Source organism: Megalops cyprinoides, chromosome 2, assembly GCF_013368585.1.
Source record: "Megalops cyprinoides isolate fMegCyp1 chromosome 2, fMegCyp1.pri, whole genome shotgun sequence".
Taxonomy (NCBI): Eukaryota; Metazoa; Chordata; class Actinopteri; order Elopiformes; family Megalopidae; genus Megalops; species Megalops cyprinoides.
Genome location: NC_050584.1, coordinates 1467983 through 1485281, shown reverse-complemented (window position 1 = coordinate 1485281; position 17299 = coordinate 1467983). Strand labels below are relative to the sequence as shown.

Genomic DNA, 17299 nt, shown 5'->3' with positions numbered 1-17299 from the left:
TCAACTCTGTGTAAAAACCCTGAGTAAAAAAAAATATTCAGAAATAGATATTCCTTCTGGCATGCATGGATAGTCTCTTACAGTGTAAACATTAACTTTTTTGTCCGATCAGTGTACTTCTCAAATTTAATTGAGGAAAATAAAAACTATCATTTATTCCACTTTATTACTGATGCTGAATTGGAAAAAAAATGCCAGAACCAAGCAAAAGGGAATAACATTTCACAGGTGTGAAGTTATTTTAGAATATTTTACTGTTATGAACGTGATAAATTTGGTATATGACAATAAGTTATCCTTATTTTAAGCTAACATAAAGTTATTGTCCTGATACTACGTTGAGCTAACTTAGACTATGTCAGATTAAAAAAAGACAAACATTTTATTAAAGTAAGTTTATTAGTAAGATGGTGAAAATGATATTTATCAATCATAATCAAACTTTTTATACATTTATATGAGATTAGAGCTAAATTTGTATTGTTCATCTGTCTTGTATAAACATGCAGCCCAAGTCCTTTCCCTGGTGCTTTTATTTTCAGTTGTACTAAACTGTAAGATTGGTTTATCACAATGTGTAACTGTCACACTGCAACTCTGCACAACCCTGCTGATACACTGGATATATATTTTTTGTACATAATGTGTGACTTAAAAGTAAATTAGCAAAATGTGAATATTTCAATATGAATGTAAGTAAAAACAGAATTGTGAAGACTGCTAGAAATTTACTCAATCGTTTAACTTTAGTGCTTGTAATTTGATTAAATTTTCACTTATTTCCAAAATTATAAACCCAATTATAGTATGAAGAAAAATATATATACTTAGAAACTAATTACATAGGGTAAATTCAGCTTAAATACTATTAACCTACTGTTACTGTTTACATAAGATAAAGTATTTTGGTACGAAAACCCGCATTTTTAATTTAACCAAGTATCCTGTATCATAAATACATGTCTGGCATTTGTAACAAACTAAACTGCTTGAAAATGGGTTGAAAATTCAGCGAGTTATGATGATTTTAATTTTGGATAGACCTCCTGCCTTGATAAACAAACATGCATTCGGAGGCCCGGCTTCGCCTCACCAATATGTGATGTATCTCTCCAATGAACAGCAGCGGCCAATGGGTATCTACGTGTATATATCTATGGTGTTTGAGGATCTATTTTGTCACACAGGTGAGTCAGGGGAAGTCAGGGAAGAGAAAGAACAGGCAACACAGCAAGGGACAGCAGATGGAATGGCAGTTGGTGATCTAGGGACTCCAGAGAGTGGCCCAAAGCAGGTGCTTCTCCCACAACACCCCCTCAGCCAGTTTGGAGCTCGGCAAAGAGCATTTAACAAGAGTTGGTTTGAGCAGTTTAAATGGCTGGAGTACTCTGTAGCCAGAAACTCCACATTCTGCTTTTCATGTCGTCTGTATGGAAAGCAGAACATTCGCACCAATAAAGATGCCCTCAGTGGCTCCGGGTTTTCAAATTGGAAGAGGGCTTTGGATATCTTCCAGGAGCATGACAAAAATGCCCTCCACATGTCCACCCTGACATGCTGGCAGAGCTTTAAAAGCACAAAAAGTCAAGGGGATGTAACTGAGCAGCTGAAAACTGCTAGTGCAGCAGAGATATCAGAGAGGCGCTCCTCAAACAATTTGACGAAAATACACTCCCCCTTCTCATACCACCTACCTCTCATTTCTCCCAAAACAAAATGATAACTAGCATTTCGCAAGAAATCACAGAAAGCATCATTAAGCAAATGAAGATCTCAAAGATTTATTCTGTGACGGCAGAGGAAGCCAGAGACAGACACAGAGAGCAGCTCACCGCCTGTGTGCGTGTTGTTACACAAGAGGGCATAGTGAGAGAGTGTTTTCTTGGGCTACAGAAGCTACAGGGCTTTGATGCGATAGAGGAAATGCTAGAGTTGCACAACTTGGGTGATCTAATGTGTATTGCACAAGCCTATGGTGGTGCATCTGTCATGAGTGGAGCAGTGGGAGGTGTCCAAGCACACTTCAGAGAGCGACAACCTGAAGCAGTGTGTGTGCACTGCTATGCACACGAGCTTAACTTCATCCTATACTACACATGCAAAGCTATACCTGAAGCTACCACATTCTTTGAACTACTGCAGAATGTGTACACATTTTTCATAGTTCATAGAAATCCAGAAACAACTTGGATTAAGGCCATCTGAACTCATGCAGCTCTCCACAACAAGATGGGCGTGCCAGGTTAGGTCTGTCAATGCTGTCCTGAACAACCTTCCCGCCATTTTAACATGTCTCAGCACCATGAACACATCCATGGCCCTAGGGATCTGGTCAAAGCTCTGCAAGCCGAAGACAGTCTACATGCTGGTGATGTTTTCCAAACTCCTCGCCGTAACTGAAGCGCTACACTGGTCCTTGCAGAGGGAAAGTTTGGACTTGGGCAAAGCAGTTCAGTACAAGATGGCAGTCCTTCAAACTTTGACAGAGCTCCGCACAGACTCTGGTGGTGAAGATGTGTTCAGGAGGGCCATGGCCTTATGTGAGGCAAATGACATCCAGCTCCCTGTTGTTCCCAGGCAGAAACAAAAATGATTTGATGGTTTTGTGGTGGAGTCACCCTGTGGGTCAACCTCGAATCTGACAACCTCAGATGGTTTCAGGCATCAGCTTTTTATCCGTGACTGGATAGGATGGTAGAGGAACTCACCCATCGGTTTTCAGGTGTGGGAGAAGAGCTTATGTCAGGTAGTCAAGCCTGCAACCCAACCATAGAGACCTTTCTATCTGAAGAAGCCCTCAAAAGACTTGCTACCCATTATAGGATTCAATTGAAGCCAGAAGAACTCCTGGTGGCTAAAAGTTTAATCAAGAGAAGGATGGAGAAAGAGACAGTCCCTGACACAGCCACTGTGTTCCAAATGCTTGATGAAGATAGGTTTCCCACCCTGAAAGCTGTCTTCCAAGTGGCCCTGACGATTCCAGTCAGCAGCTGCAGCTGTGAACGCTCCTTCACACATGGTTAAGGAGCCAACACATGGTTATGGGCTAAGACAGGCTCAACGACCTGGCCATCATGTCAACTGAAAAGGACACTTCTGTCTCCTGCCACAGAGAACAAACACCTCAGCAAGGGTATTTAAGGGAAGTCCAGTCTGTACATTGTTGTTCACTCACTATGAACACCCATGGAGACTGTTCTGTATGGTGCTCTTTTGCTTTATTCTTGCTGTCATGAAAGCACAACCTTTTATGGTACTCTTTCATAAGCCCAATTGTATTTTTTTCACCTAAATGCGGAATATAAAAAACAATCCTATATTCCAGGATTTCAGCACTGTTGCTACTGCCCAGTGTTTCACAGATTATAGTGGAAATTATTTCATAAACTTTTTTGATAAAAAAAGTAGAACAAATAAATGATGATGTATTCGCCCCTCCCTCACTTCTCCTTCTTCACCTTCAAAAGGGCCTCACATCTTCTCCACAACCACTCAATATCTTGCGTACCTTTCTCCCGTTGAAAAAATTTAAGTGAAGAATCTAATCATGTCATCTATATAATCAACCCATTCACTTAATCTTATGCACAAAAACCTATGAAGGACCTCCTTCCTGTGCTTTGTCAGCCCATGTGAAGTATTGTTAACACACCTTGACTGTCAGGCTACATGCCTAAAGGCCTTTTGGAAAAAAAAAAACCCTTTTGTTACAAAATATAAAAACTAACATCTTTGAGCAGCATTGATTTGATCATCTTGCTGTCAAGCACCAAGAAAAGAAAGTGCCACTTACAGTTAGGTCCATAAGTATTTGGACAGTGACACAATTTTCATGATTTTGGCTCTGTACGCCACCACAATGGATTTGAAATGAAGCAATCAAGATGTGATTGAAGTACAGACTTTAAGCTTTAATTCAAGGGGTTTAACAAAAATATCATATAAACCATTAAGAATTACAGCAATTTTATACATAGTCCCCCCCCCCCCCCCCCATTTTCAGGGGCTCAAAAGTAACTGGACAAACTAACATAATCAGAAATAAAATGATCATTCTTAATACTTTGCACTGAATGATTGCCTGAAGTCTGGAAACCATGGCCATCACCAAATTCTGGGTTTCGTCCCTAGTGATGCTTTGCCAGGCCTTTACAGCTCAAGTTGCTGCTTGTTTTTGAGTCTTTCTGCCTTCATTTTTGTCTTCAGCAGATGAAATGAATGTTCAATTGGGTTGAGGTCAGGTGATTGAATATTCCACTGCTTTGTCTTGAAAAGCTCCTTAGTTGCTTTCGTAGTATGTTTTGGGTCATTGTCCATCTGTACTGTGACGTGCCGTCCTGTCAGTTTTGCAGCATTTGGCTGAATCTGAGCAGATAGTATAGCCCTGTACACTTCAGAATTCATCCTGCTGCTTGTGTCAGCAGTCATATCATCAATAAACACTAGTGACCCAGTGCCATTGGCAGCCATACATGCCCATGCCTGCCTCCACCATGTTTCACAGATGATGTGGTATGCTTTGGATCATAAGCTGTTCCTTCTCTTCTCCATACTCTTCTCTTCCCATCATTCTGGTACAAGCTGATCTTAGTTTCATCTGTCCAAAGAATATTGTTCCAGAACTGGGCAGGCTTTTTTGTTTTCTGTTTTCTGGCAAAGTCTAATCTGGGCTTCCTTTTCTTGAGGCTTACCAGTGGTTTGCACCTTGTGGTAAACTCTCTGTGTTTACTTTCATTGAAGTCTTCTCTTGATTGTAGACTTTGACAATGATATGCCTACCTCCTAGTCTGAAACACTTTGGTAAATACTAGCATCTCACATAAAAAGGACCAACTAAATGGAGCCCGTTGACCCAGAATAACAGTTCATTATGTATTCCGAACGATTTTATGAAAGTGAAACATGACCCATAGATAGCCACTGTAGCTTACCGCTAAAAACAGCTGACTGCAGAAAAATGAACATGAATGAGACCACACAGTGGCCAGTTCTTTCCACTCCGGAAGTTTTTTTACTGCAACCAAGCAGCCCAACTTGGCTGGCTACTGTCATCCTGCCTACTAGCTACTGCTTTTTTTCTTCCACCTTTATTGTAATCTTTTTTTTTTTATCTAAAAGTCATCAGTGTGTTGAGTTGGACACAAATCAGTTTCCCAGACGTCATGTTGGCATAAAGGTAATACAACCAACAGATGATTTTTATTGCTCGGTAGCCTTTTGTTGCTTCCAAAAAATTCAAAAATCAAACTTTGTCTCGATTGAAAAAAAAAAAACTGATGTCAAATTTTAGACCTGGCAATAGCACTACGACCAGCTGTCATTGACCTGAGAGCTGCCTTTGAAAAAAAATAATCCAGATCCTTTTGAATAGATATACTAATGGTCTAAACAGAAATGCACTGTCTTGTTTCAGGTCACACCTATCTGACAGATGTCAGTTCGTAGAACTACATGAGCACACTTAATATCTTTCTCAAGGTAAGTAGGGTGCCCCACAAAGCTCTGTCCTTAGGCATTGCTACTCACTTCATGCTGCCACTTGGAGACGTTATTCACAAACATGGAGCAAATTTTAATTTTTACACTGACACACACAATGTCTCATTGTACTACCACATCTCATTGAAACACAGTGAAGATCTCTAGATCTCTGAAGACTTGAACGATACCAAATGTCCTGCTCCTAAACTCAAGGAAAAGAGAAGTGATGGTCTTTTGCCTTCGCATACCACCTTGTCAAATGTCAAATGTTGTGACCTAGTGTTGCAACTGATCCAGATCTCTCTTTTAAAACCCATAAAATATTTCAAGACTGGCATTTTCAGCTATGAATTATTGCCAAAATCCAGTTTTTCACGAGATACACAGAAATACTAGTCCACTCATTTATTACATCTCAGTTAGGCTATTGTAACGTTCTTCTGTCAGGGTCCTTCAATGTCACTTTCAAATCCCTTCAACTCATTCAAAATGCTGGGGCAACAATCTTGACAGCAATCAAAAATTTGACAATATTATTCCGATTTCAGCATTACTTAAATAGTTAGTTTACGTATACGTCTGATTGATTTCAAACTACTGCAGCGCTACTGTCTGCAGATTAGCATTTACCTACCTCAAAAGACATTAGGCCTGGATCATTGCTGCACTGTAAAACCTATGATATTCCTGCCCTGTCTACAATTGGCCATCCTCTGTCCAACCATACAGCCCATAGAAATCACAGAAGTGATGGAATACAAAGATGCCTTTTCCATGTTATTTCATTATTAACACAGTAGTTTTCCCTAAATCACTCTGGAACAATACGCTATACTCTATGTTCAGTATTTTCTGAAAATTTCTATTGTAAAAATATGCTGTATGAAATAAAATTTGATTTACTCATTTACATACATGTCAGCCCCTTCGGATGCATCAATCGCATCAAAATGAATTAAATATTAACATTTTATTAACAAATCAACAATGTTTCCATGTAAACTTATAAGTAGCACTACAACACTAAATAAATATAAATAACTGACCTCACTCAGTTATTGTTTGAAGTTGCCTACTACACTAGGATCATGTCACACCATGGGTCATCTCTGCAGTCTCTAGTCTGCAGTCACTGCAGCAGTAGCTGAAAGTCCTTGATTTGTCAAGATAGATCATGGGTGCTCCTGATTGTACTCATAAGCAGCGCCAGGCAGTAACCAGTACCAGCAGAAAACTGACCATTCTCGACAATGTCTTTTATTGTGTTATCATCATGTAATCTTACATTTTATAATTTTTACATGATCTGTCAGATGCATATTAAATAATATCTGTCTACAGTAATGATTACTAAATCCCAATGTGCAAGTTTTATGTTCTATCTAAGGCTAGAGACAGTCAATAAGCTAATTTACCTTGAAACTAGCCAAGACGGTCGGTGACTGGTAAAGTGCTGGCTGACACATGCATTCGGTCAGCCATCTTTATGGGGGAAAACCCGTGTTAAAATGAATCTCTAAAGTTACTCATGTGATCATGTTGGTGGGAATATATTTTGTAGTATGTGACTGCTACAGTGCAAAAAATTATACCGACATTATAGAAACATGGTAAAGGTATTCAATAACATTGAGAAAGTTGTGAATTTGCATGTAAGTCTACGGGAGCCAAAGACACTTTCTGCCACCAGCCCCCTGTGTGACGACACGGAAGTATTGGTCTATTGTGCGAGACTTCAGGAAACAAGCATCCCATTGTTCTTCTTTGTTTACCATAATGTGTGTTCATGTGGTCATGCGTTAGTTTTATCGTTCTTGAAAGGAATAGCACGCAATAAATTTTGAACCAAGTTTTTTTATAATCTGTATGATTTTATGTTTACGTCCGTAAGCAATTTAAATGGGGAAAAATCTGTATAATTTATGGACATTCCATGTAGGTTGACATGTATGCATTTACTCCATTTATGTGGAAGAAAACCTATTTTTACATGATCCATATTACACGGTTTCATGTTACTCAAATTGCAAATTTCTCAGAACAACTTGTTTTTTCAGTGAAGGTTGACTTTTACTTGCTTGTAAGAGGTGGTGTGTGGAATGATAATTTGATGCTCCAAGACTTTCTTAAAGATCACACAATGCAGCATTACTTCCAAGAGGCAACTATGTACACCATCTCTTTAAAAAAAGGATGAGGGAAAAACCATCTTTTACTTCACTGACTGATTTCATATTGTAACGGGACCAGGGGAGTTGTGGTGGAAGGCAGCTATGTGCCTGCAGAGTGGCTCCATTCCCCGGCAGACTTCTTCACGCTGCTGTTGCCAATGAACTCTCCCCTGGCTTAGTTAAGGCTCCTTGATCTCTTAATGGGTGCAAAGTACCACTGAGTGAGTGAGTGAGTGAGTGAGTGAGTGAGTGAGTGAGACTGACTGACTGACTGAGCAGAGTTTAGACCGAGCTAACAATTGAATCTGTGTACCAAATAACTTTGTATGAGAAACTGCCTTGCTGTTCAATCCTGGATTGTGTTTGACTACCCTGGCTGACTTAGATTTGTTTGCTAGGGTAGTTCATACCTGTCACAATAAAACTCCTATGGTCCTTTTCATATTACATTGTGTTTGGCCTGTCATTTTATTGCACACCCCTGTGCCTCACCGCTGGTCCAATCACAATATGTAATGATAAAAATGAATTCATTCCAAAGAAATTATCAATAAAAAGCAAAAAAAAAGTTTCTCACCATATCGTGAAGCATAGTCTGGCCGTGGAATCAGAATGATCTTGCTGTACACCTTGCAGAGTGCTTTGAGGTCTGCATTGAATGGAGTTTGAGTTGTTCCCACAATAAGAACACGATCTTCACCTTTGATTGATTTGAGAATCTTGGGCAAATCTTTCTTCAAACGTTTTGGATCTAACTGTGCAGAAGAGAAAATCACAGAAAAAAGTTAACCTAAAGATAATCAATTTGATATATACTGTATCATTTATTTAAAATCAATCATCAGTATACATACATTTATTTGCTTAGGAGACACTCCTACCAGACCATACACATCATCCCTTTACACATTCTTTTTTTAAATATTTAACTGTAGTATCGTGCTCTACAGTGGTCATCCTCAAAATACCCACATTACTAATGAGAATATCAGCAATATGCACTCTTAAATATTATATAGATCAGCACTATTTCTACTATTGTTGAGCAGTTTCCAGGTGTCTACATCGTAGCAGCAGCACAGGTAGTTTGTGGTTCCTGAACTATGTATCTGTTAACTTGTTAATGTTTATATAGCAGCAATATGCAATTTAATTGTTTTAATATTTTTATATCAGGAAATAATAAACCATCTAGTAATCGCACCTCCCATGTATACTATGCTATATATTGGTTAATTTTAATATCACAACCTTCTTAATGTTCAAATTTTCAAAATCACTTCCCACATATTTGGTTTCCATTTTAAACAGACTTTTTAATACTACAGAAAAAGAAACAAAACAGAAATTTAAAAAATACATATTTGTTGTTATTCTGTGTATGTTTACTACATGGATTTATTCACACCCTATATTTCTGTTAAAATGCATTATAGTGGATGTTTTTCAGCTTTAAAAAATAAAAAAAGTTTGTACTTAATGCTAAATAGGCATGAGACTCAATAATATAACAGCCTAACTGAGCTTTGGGTAGGAAATAAAAAGTCAGAAATTGTTTCAGATTTTAGCCTGTTTTTAAGTACATGTCAAACCTGATGAAGCTTTCTCAATAAGGTATACAACATCTCATGTGGTTCAAATGTTAAAATCTGACTTATGTCCTTATCATTAATGCCCTTATTATATCATATAGCCTAGACTTTTTAATGATTACTGAGGAATGGCTGAGAAAAAATCAGTATGCCCCTCATGGATACTGGCTTTCTATTTATTATTGATTTACTATTGGACTTCACTCTGGTTTCTGATCTTTTATGATCTCTTATGTACATCTTGTTATTCTTAAATTATGAACTGTCTTTGTCTTATTTGTTCTGTTTGCTCAATTCAATTTGTTTTATTATTCCTTCAGAACTCTTTATGATTCTTAACACTATGAAAGGTACATAAAAATAAATGAATCAATAAATTTCAGAAAATCAGAAATCAGAAAATAATGAAATCTTTTGTGGCCCTGAGAACATACCTTGAAATCAAATTTGACTTGTTTCATCCATTAGCTCTCAGCAGCACTGTACAAAAAGTACTTTATAAAACAATTACTTCCTACAGTGTGCAATATAAAACAGCAACAAGATCAGAGTATCAGCTGCACACAAAATACAAGAATGAGAATTGTTGAATGGCTTCTGGTAATAGAAGGAATTAAATAATGGTTGTATTAACTTCTTTTGGTATACATATTAAATAAAACCACACAACTGATTGCACACCCTCTTGTGGAAACAGGGCAGCAGACATTTGGCATGTTCAAAAGTGCAACATTTATATCAGACTTGAAGCCAAAAGCAGAGAAAAACTATAGAAAAAAGACTTGTCACACCGACTCATCTGTAAAACACTAAACTATGGGAAGCTCAAAGTAAAATGATGAGGCCCATGCCCCCTCTCTCAATACACTTTAATCTGATGATAGAGATAAATAAACACACAATGGTGAAACTCTTCATTTGACTAATTGGTAGCTTACTGGCATTGAGTTAATTGTGCTAAAACAACTGAGGTGCTGTGCTATTTTAAATGAACTGATTCACAGCACTTGCAATAAAAAGAAAATGAGACATTTCAATAAAAGCTAGGCATACCAGTATTGTATGTGTCCCCTTACGATTTCTCTTTTCTCTTCATGATTTCCTCCATTTTCAGTGTGAGATATTTAAACATCTGTCTCCAACAGTAGCTGCTATTACAGCCACAGGGGCTAATCTGCATTCTAATCAAATAAATGCCAGGATTACGAATAGATGATTTAGGGTATTTGTATGTATTCATTAGCTAAAAGCACTTTTACATTCAAATTTAATTCTGGCAAAGCACCATGAAACATAGACAATTCATGAAAATACCTCTGTAATAAACTCCACACCACTAAATCAGGACACTGATTTGACACATGCTATGATAGTTTGGGGTACTTCAGACAACAGGCACCCACAACATGGTAGATTGCTGAAAAATAACTGTTTGTTATTATTATTATTATTATTATTATTACATCTAGTGTTAAGTAACACACTGCTAAATGCAAAACAGTTTCACCAATAATGAGTTAGAAAAAAGTAATAGTTTACATGATTCAAACTGGATACACTCTGGTGTAATTGCCCTTGCTAATGGTCAGTAATTACTCTGTTGAGAGGGGGAAACATAACTACTGCCAAATTAGCAGGGAAATGTATCCTAGAAACATACTATTATGTTTGTATGGAAACACTTTACATACTTTTACATTTGTTCCTACATAAAATTTACCAGTTATGTACAGTATATTATTACTTTCTAGTAAGGAACTTTTTGAGTCACTATATAAACATACAAAACAATTTTCCAGAGCCTACTGTTAAGCCTACTGCTGGTGCACATAATATCCAAACACCTCTATGGTTATTTAGATTATTCCATTGAGGACTATATATTTTGCTGTTTGAAATAACATCTGAGTCTTCAGCAATCTTCCCAGCAGTGAATACATGTGGTGTTAAGCAGCGCGTTAAATACAGAGGTAATTTCATGAATTTCCCATTTTTTGTGGCTTTGCCAGCATTAAACTTTAACGGTAGTTTTTTGTGAATGAATGTTTATGTAGTGCCTTAACACTGTGCCTTAACATCCAACATAGACTCATTTAATAGATGTATAATTATTGTGTCCTTAACCAGTACAGTATAAAATGGTACAAGTACAATAATAAAGTAAGAACAAATTAAATTTGTTAAATATGAGTTCAATTTGAAACAAGGGCAGTTAAATTTTTGAACAGCACGCCACATCTCATTAAAATGATTCCCGGGCACTTCTCAGAAACTCATTCACTTGGTTTTTTTGCACTTTGCTTGTCTGGTGACTGCAAATCAGGGAATTGCTTTTGAACATTTTGTATTATGACTCAGGTAGCATTTGCAGGTAATCCCTGTCTGCCCCTTGTGCAAACATGGTATTCCTCAAATCTTGTCAGGTTTTTCAACAAGAGTAGCTTACTGCATATCTTGCAGCTTTGTTGTCTGACAGCAGGCATAAGGACAAATCCATTTCATTAACTATACAACTGGAAAAAGGTACAGACCCCAGAGCATTAAAGTTTAGGCTGGAGTGGTGGAGGTTGCTGCTGCTGGAGTAGTGGAGTTACTTTTGAGCAAGTCCCCTCATCAATAACAAATGAATTCTCCTTGGATGGGTCAGTTGGTTGTTTTCATACCAGAGTACGACACATCAACATAGGCTACATTTGGATGGTGGTGTAAAGTACGTAAGCTTGCTCATTGACAATGTACTCACTCAGCTACACATTTTAAGGACTGTTGGCTGGTTAGCTTGCAAGCTGACTGTATTATGTAGGCTAGTAATGTGAGTTTTGATGTTACTCACAATTAAGGGTGCAGAAAACAGAGACTGACTTCCAGGACACTTACCTCACTAACGTTATCTGTACTGTGAATGGTCATGTACAAATAAATGGTTACAACAAAGAGAAGGGCCCCACACTTGAACACTATTTTGTGATGTTAAGGTGAAAAAAGCAAGCTAATCCAGCAGCATTAACATTTTAATGTGTTGTGTATCCAGGCACTGTTCTTTTAAGAAAACTGAAAACCATTTCTACACTGGCCTTATAGCCTAGCTGTATGAACCAAACAAGTTTTCTGAAACATTTTTCTATGAAGTAGCTGCCCCCACGGTGCTGACTTTGTGAAATGTGTCAATGGTCATTTGAGTATCAATTTCAAAGGAATGTCGACAAACTTTACAGAATTTGGCAGTCACCAAATTTAACCAGTTGTTGGCTTTACAACCACTTTTCACCATTTATATTCTTTTCTTAATTGAATGGACAATTTTGTTCGTGTGCATCAGTACAAAGCCTACAAATTCAGGAATAGTATGAATGATACTATACAAATACAAACTACACAACAGGGTGCAAAAATGGTACTATAAATATATATAAAAATATATTTTATATTTTTCGTACAACTATCAATAAATAGTGACACCCAAACTACAATGTGTATGCCAAGAGATAGAAAATTAAAACCATTTACACCAATTATTAATCAAAAAGTAGCTACTAGGAGGTTTACTTTATTTCCAGCAGATTGATTTAATCTAGCCTCTCTGCTGTCTCTCCATTTCAGTCAGTGCCTGACAGTGATGGGAACGTTTAGGACAAGGGAGTATGTAATTTAAATGTGTAACATTAATGTTACATTACATTACTGTAATGTAGCAGACACTCTGATCCAGAGTGACTTTCATAGGTTACAATTTTATCCATTTATACAGTTGGACATTTATTGAGGCAACTGTGGGTTAAGTACCTTTCAGCCACGAGTCCTATGAGTATCAACCAATACTGTGAGTAATATAATTTCAACACTATAATTGTTTCTCATGGTTGCATTTATTACATTTGTCTTTGCTGCAAATAAAATTGCCTTTATGTTGGCCTATGCACCAGATACTTACAGTCAGGGATGTCTCTAGCTTTTGAAAAGATCCGGGGCTAAGTCAAGTTTGCCTGGGGCTTGTCTGTTTTTTTTTGGAAGGGAGGTTGGCATCGGTAGGTTGGGGAGGTTATATCTACCTTTAGGCCTGTAATAAATAAATAGGCCTATTATCGCACTTTCGGATGCTGAAAGTCAAGTTCCGCTCTGTTACACAGTCTGTCTGTTGTTTTGCTATAAACACCTCCTTTTTCAGGGCAAAAATATTCGGGGCTAGGCTTAAAATATTAGGGGCTATAGCCCCGAATGATCGGACCTAACCACGCCACTACTTACAGCAAAACATTTTTTGAACACTTATTGATTGAACTCTCTGACTACCAGCTGATAACTGGCAATGATTTCACTGCAGTGTGGGAACATACTTAGGATAGAATGGGACACTGAAAGTGCAAGGATCAGTGGCAGGCCTCTACAGCTCTGTGGCAATGTGCTGATGATATTGCAGGGTAGACCTCTGGTGTCAGAATAATTGTCAGGTTCTCCATTTTGAGGTACAAATTACATGAGGTACAAATCCTTTTTAAGAACTGATTTCCTTTTCACAGCTTAAACAGCTCACAGTCCACAATATAGGGTTATCACTGGTCCATCCTGTGTGATTACAGTGCAGTTATCTGTAAAGCGGAGATTCTGAGCACAGTTGTGGAACGAAGTAGCTCTTCAGTACCGCCCTACTGTAAAATAAGAATTTCAGAACCCCCTTAGTGGAAGAATCGGCTGAATTCATTGCGATTAATCAAAACTGTGTATGATCCCAGAATCCCCTTAGGAGGTGATAAAAGGCTTTTTAAAGAAATAGTTCATGTCATTTTCATCTAATTAAACAGCAGAATATCACAGCTGCAGAATTGTTTCTGATACAGGCCACAATGCACAAATCCACATTGCTCTATGGTGTTAAGACCCTTTGGTTTTCATTTATAAACTGCTCTGAGTTCAAATCACAAATGATTCACTGTATTACGTGTATTTGTGTGGACTGAGTCTATTGCCCTAATGGACCCCAATTTTCCATTACAACTGGATAGTAAATGCAGTGTGTGGTTTTTGATAGCCTTAACTGCCTAGAACACACATTCATAATCCTTTAGCAAATATGTGAAAAAGAATGTAAGATGTAAGATGTACACATGGGGATGTTGACATTCCAAGTATTTTTATGATCTCAGAAGCGCTGGCAAATGAGAAATGAAACAAGATTCATCATCGCCTTTGCACTGAAGTCAAATGAAGTACAAAATGACCTTCAAAGGAGATTGAATGAAGATATTAAAACCCCAGGCTATTCTGAACTAAGAAGATTTTAAAATTCTCGGTTTGATTTGTTTGCAATTACAGAGTAACAGAACAGCTCTTTTCATTAGCTTTAAAATAATAAAAATGCCACTGTTCAATCAGGGATGAAGGTACTAATGTAGGGTTGGGGATTTCATATACAGTGCTGGCCAAAAGTATTGGCACCCCTGCAATTCTGTCAGATAATGCTCAATTTCTCCCAGAAAATGATTGCAATTACAAATGTTTTGGTAGTAATATCTTCATTTATTTTGCTTGCAATAAAAAAACACAAAAGAGAAAGAAAAAAAAGTCAAATCAAGTATCAATTTACACAAAACTCCAAAAATGGGCCGGACAAAAGTATTGGCACCCTTTGAAAAATCATGTGATGCTTCTCTAATTTGTGTAATTAACAGCACCTGTTACTTACCTGTGACACATAACAGGTGGTGGCAATCACTAAATCACACTTGCAGCCAGTTAAAATGGATTAAAGTTGACTCAACCTCTGTCCTGTGTCCTTGTGTGTACCACATTGAGTATGGAGAAAAGAAAGAAGACCAAAGAACTGTCTGAGGACTTGAGAAGCAAAATTGTGAGGAAGCATGGGCAATCTCAAGGCTACAAGTCCATCTCCAAAGACCTGAATGTTCCTGTGTCTACCGTGCACAGTGTCATCAATAGGTTTAAAGCCCATGGCACTGTGGCTAACCTCCCTAGATGTGGACGGAAAAGAAAAATTGACGAGAGATTTCAACGAAAGATTGTGCGGATGGTGGATAAAGAACCTCGACTAACATCCAGACAAGTTCAAGCTGTCCTGCAGTCCGAGGGTACAACAGTGTCAACCCGTACTATCCGTCGGTGTCTGAATGAAAAGGGACTCTATGGTAGGATACCCAGGAAGACTCCACTTCTGACCCAGAGACATAAAAAAGCCAGGCTGGAGTTTGCTAAAACTTACCTGAGAAAGCCAAAAACATTTTGGAAGAATGTTCTCTGGTCAGATGAGACAAAAGTAGAGCTTTTTGGGAAAAGGCATCAACATAGAGTTTACAGGAAAAAAAACGAGGCCTTCAAAGAAAAGAACACGGTCCCCACAGTCAAACATGGCGGAGGTTCCCTGATGTTTTGGGGTTGCTTTGCTGCCTCTGGCACTGGACTGCTTGACCGTGTGCATGGCATTATGAAGTCTGAAGACTACCAACAAATTTTGCAGCGTAATGTAGGGCCCAGTGTGAGAAAGCTGGGTCTCCCTCAGAGGTCATGGGTCTTCCAGCAGGACAATGACCCAAAGCACACTTCAAAAAGCACTAGAAAATGGTTTGAGGGAAAGCACTGGAGACTTCTAAAGTGGCCAGCAATGAGTCCAGACCTGAATCCCATAGAACACTTGTGGAGAGATCTGAAAATGGCAGTTTGGAGAAGGCACCCTTCAAATCTCAGGGAGCTGGAGCAGTTTGCCAAAGAAGAATGGTCTAAAATTCCAGCAGAGCATTGTAAGAAACTCATTGATGGATACCGGAAGCGGTTGTTCGCAGTTATTTTGTCCAAAGGTTGTGCTACCAAGTATTAGGCTGAGGGTGCCAATACTTTTGTCCGGTCCATTTTTGGAGTTTTGTGTAAAATGATAATTGATTTAATTTTTTTTTCATTGTCTTTTGTGTTTTTTCATTGCAAGCAAAATAAATGAAGATATTACTACCAAAACATTTGTAATTGCAATCATTTTCTGGGAGAAATTGAGCATTATCTGACAGAATTGCAGGGGTGCCAATACTTTTGGCCAGCACTGTAGATAAACTTCCGAAAGTGGACAAGCATTGACTGTAACCATTTCTGCCACAGACAAACATTTGTAGAAACCAAGGAGATGGTGAAGGTGCAGTGATTCGTTTTGCTCAATATAAAATGAAAGTGAAAAGACCCTTTAATCCTAATTTTAAATTTGCATATAGTTAATACATATAGCATACATATAATTAATTTACAGTTCAGACATCACATTTTGAAGGCTACCTCTTTCTCTTCTTTTGGAACTTTCTTATAAAACATCTTCTCAGCATCTCCAACCCAAACCACGGAGGGCTGCATCAACCTAGCAACCTAGACAAAGAAGATATTGAAATAACCACAACATGACACAGGAGTCAAGTCACAATAGCCAAAAATGGACGAATCTGGAGTTCACCAGTAAACAGATCTGATGTAAATTCATGTAACAACCACACGATTTCAATATCAACTGTCCTGCTTCAACTGAGACACAAGCATAGTGTGTTTGTGTTACCTTGAACACCATGTGGAGCATCATTTGCAGCCCACTTTTGCCTGGGTACTTCCCAGCCAGGTTCAGAGGGGAGAGGTCAAAAAGGTTGGCTCCAGTCTCTTGGCAGATGGCATGAACCAGCATCTTCTTGCCAACACCTGTTGGACCAGCCAGAAGAATGGCCTTGACCAGTGGGGCTTTCTCATGGACTGCCTGAGAACCTAAAGGGTCGATGTTTAGGTTTAGCTATTCAGCCATGGTATCTGAAAAAAATGTCAGCAGATTTTCACTACACTGCACTTTTTGAACTATTGTGTATGTGTTCATGGTGGAAATGGTGGACTCAGTGTATTTTCATAATTTTATAATGGCTTCATAGTCATCAATCATTGATTGTACACATTCATTGATGAAAGTATCAGGCGAATGTTTAAATATAGGTAATGTGAATAAAAACAATGCTACAATAATTTAAGAATGCACCACAGTAACTGTATATATGTATATATAACACACAGTTTTGTCAAACTATGTGT

At 38.1% G+C, this 17299-nt stretch overlaps 1 protein-coding gene across 1 annotated transcript in view; it reads right to left on the bottom strand.

Moving 5' to 3' along the window:
• The window catches only part of zgc:153738 (uncharacterized protein LOC558115 homolog), a 76187-nt gene that overhangs the window by 1672 nt on the left and 57216 nt on the right, over positions 1-17299 (bottom strand). Inside the window, exons 15-17 of the mRNA XM_036522031.1 lie at positions 16785-16984; positions 16514-16600; positions 8230-8407 (exon numbers count right to left, since the gene is read on the bottom strand). Coding sequence (XP_036377924.1) covers positions 8230-8407; positions 16514-16600; positions 16785-16984 — 465 coding nt within the window. The remainder of the gene's footprint in view (positions 1-8229; positions 8408-16513; positions 16601-16784; positions 16985-17299) is intronic.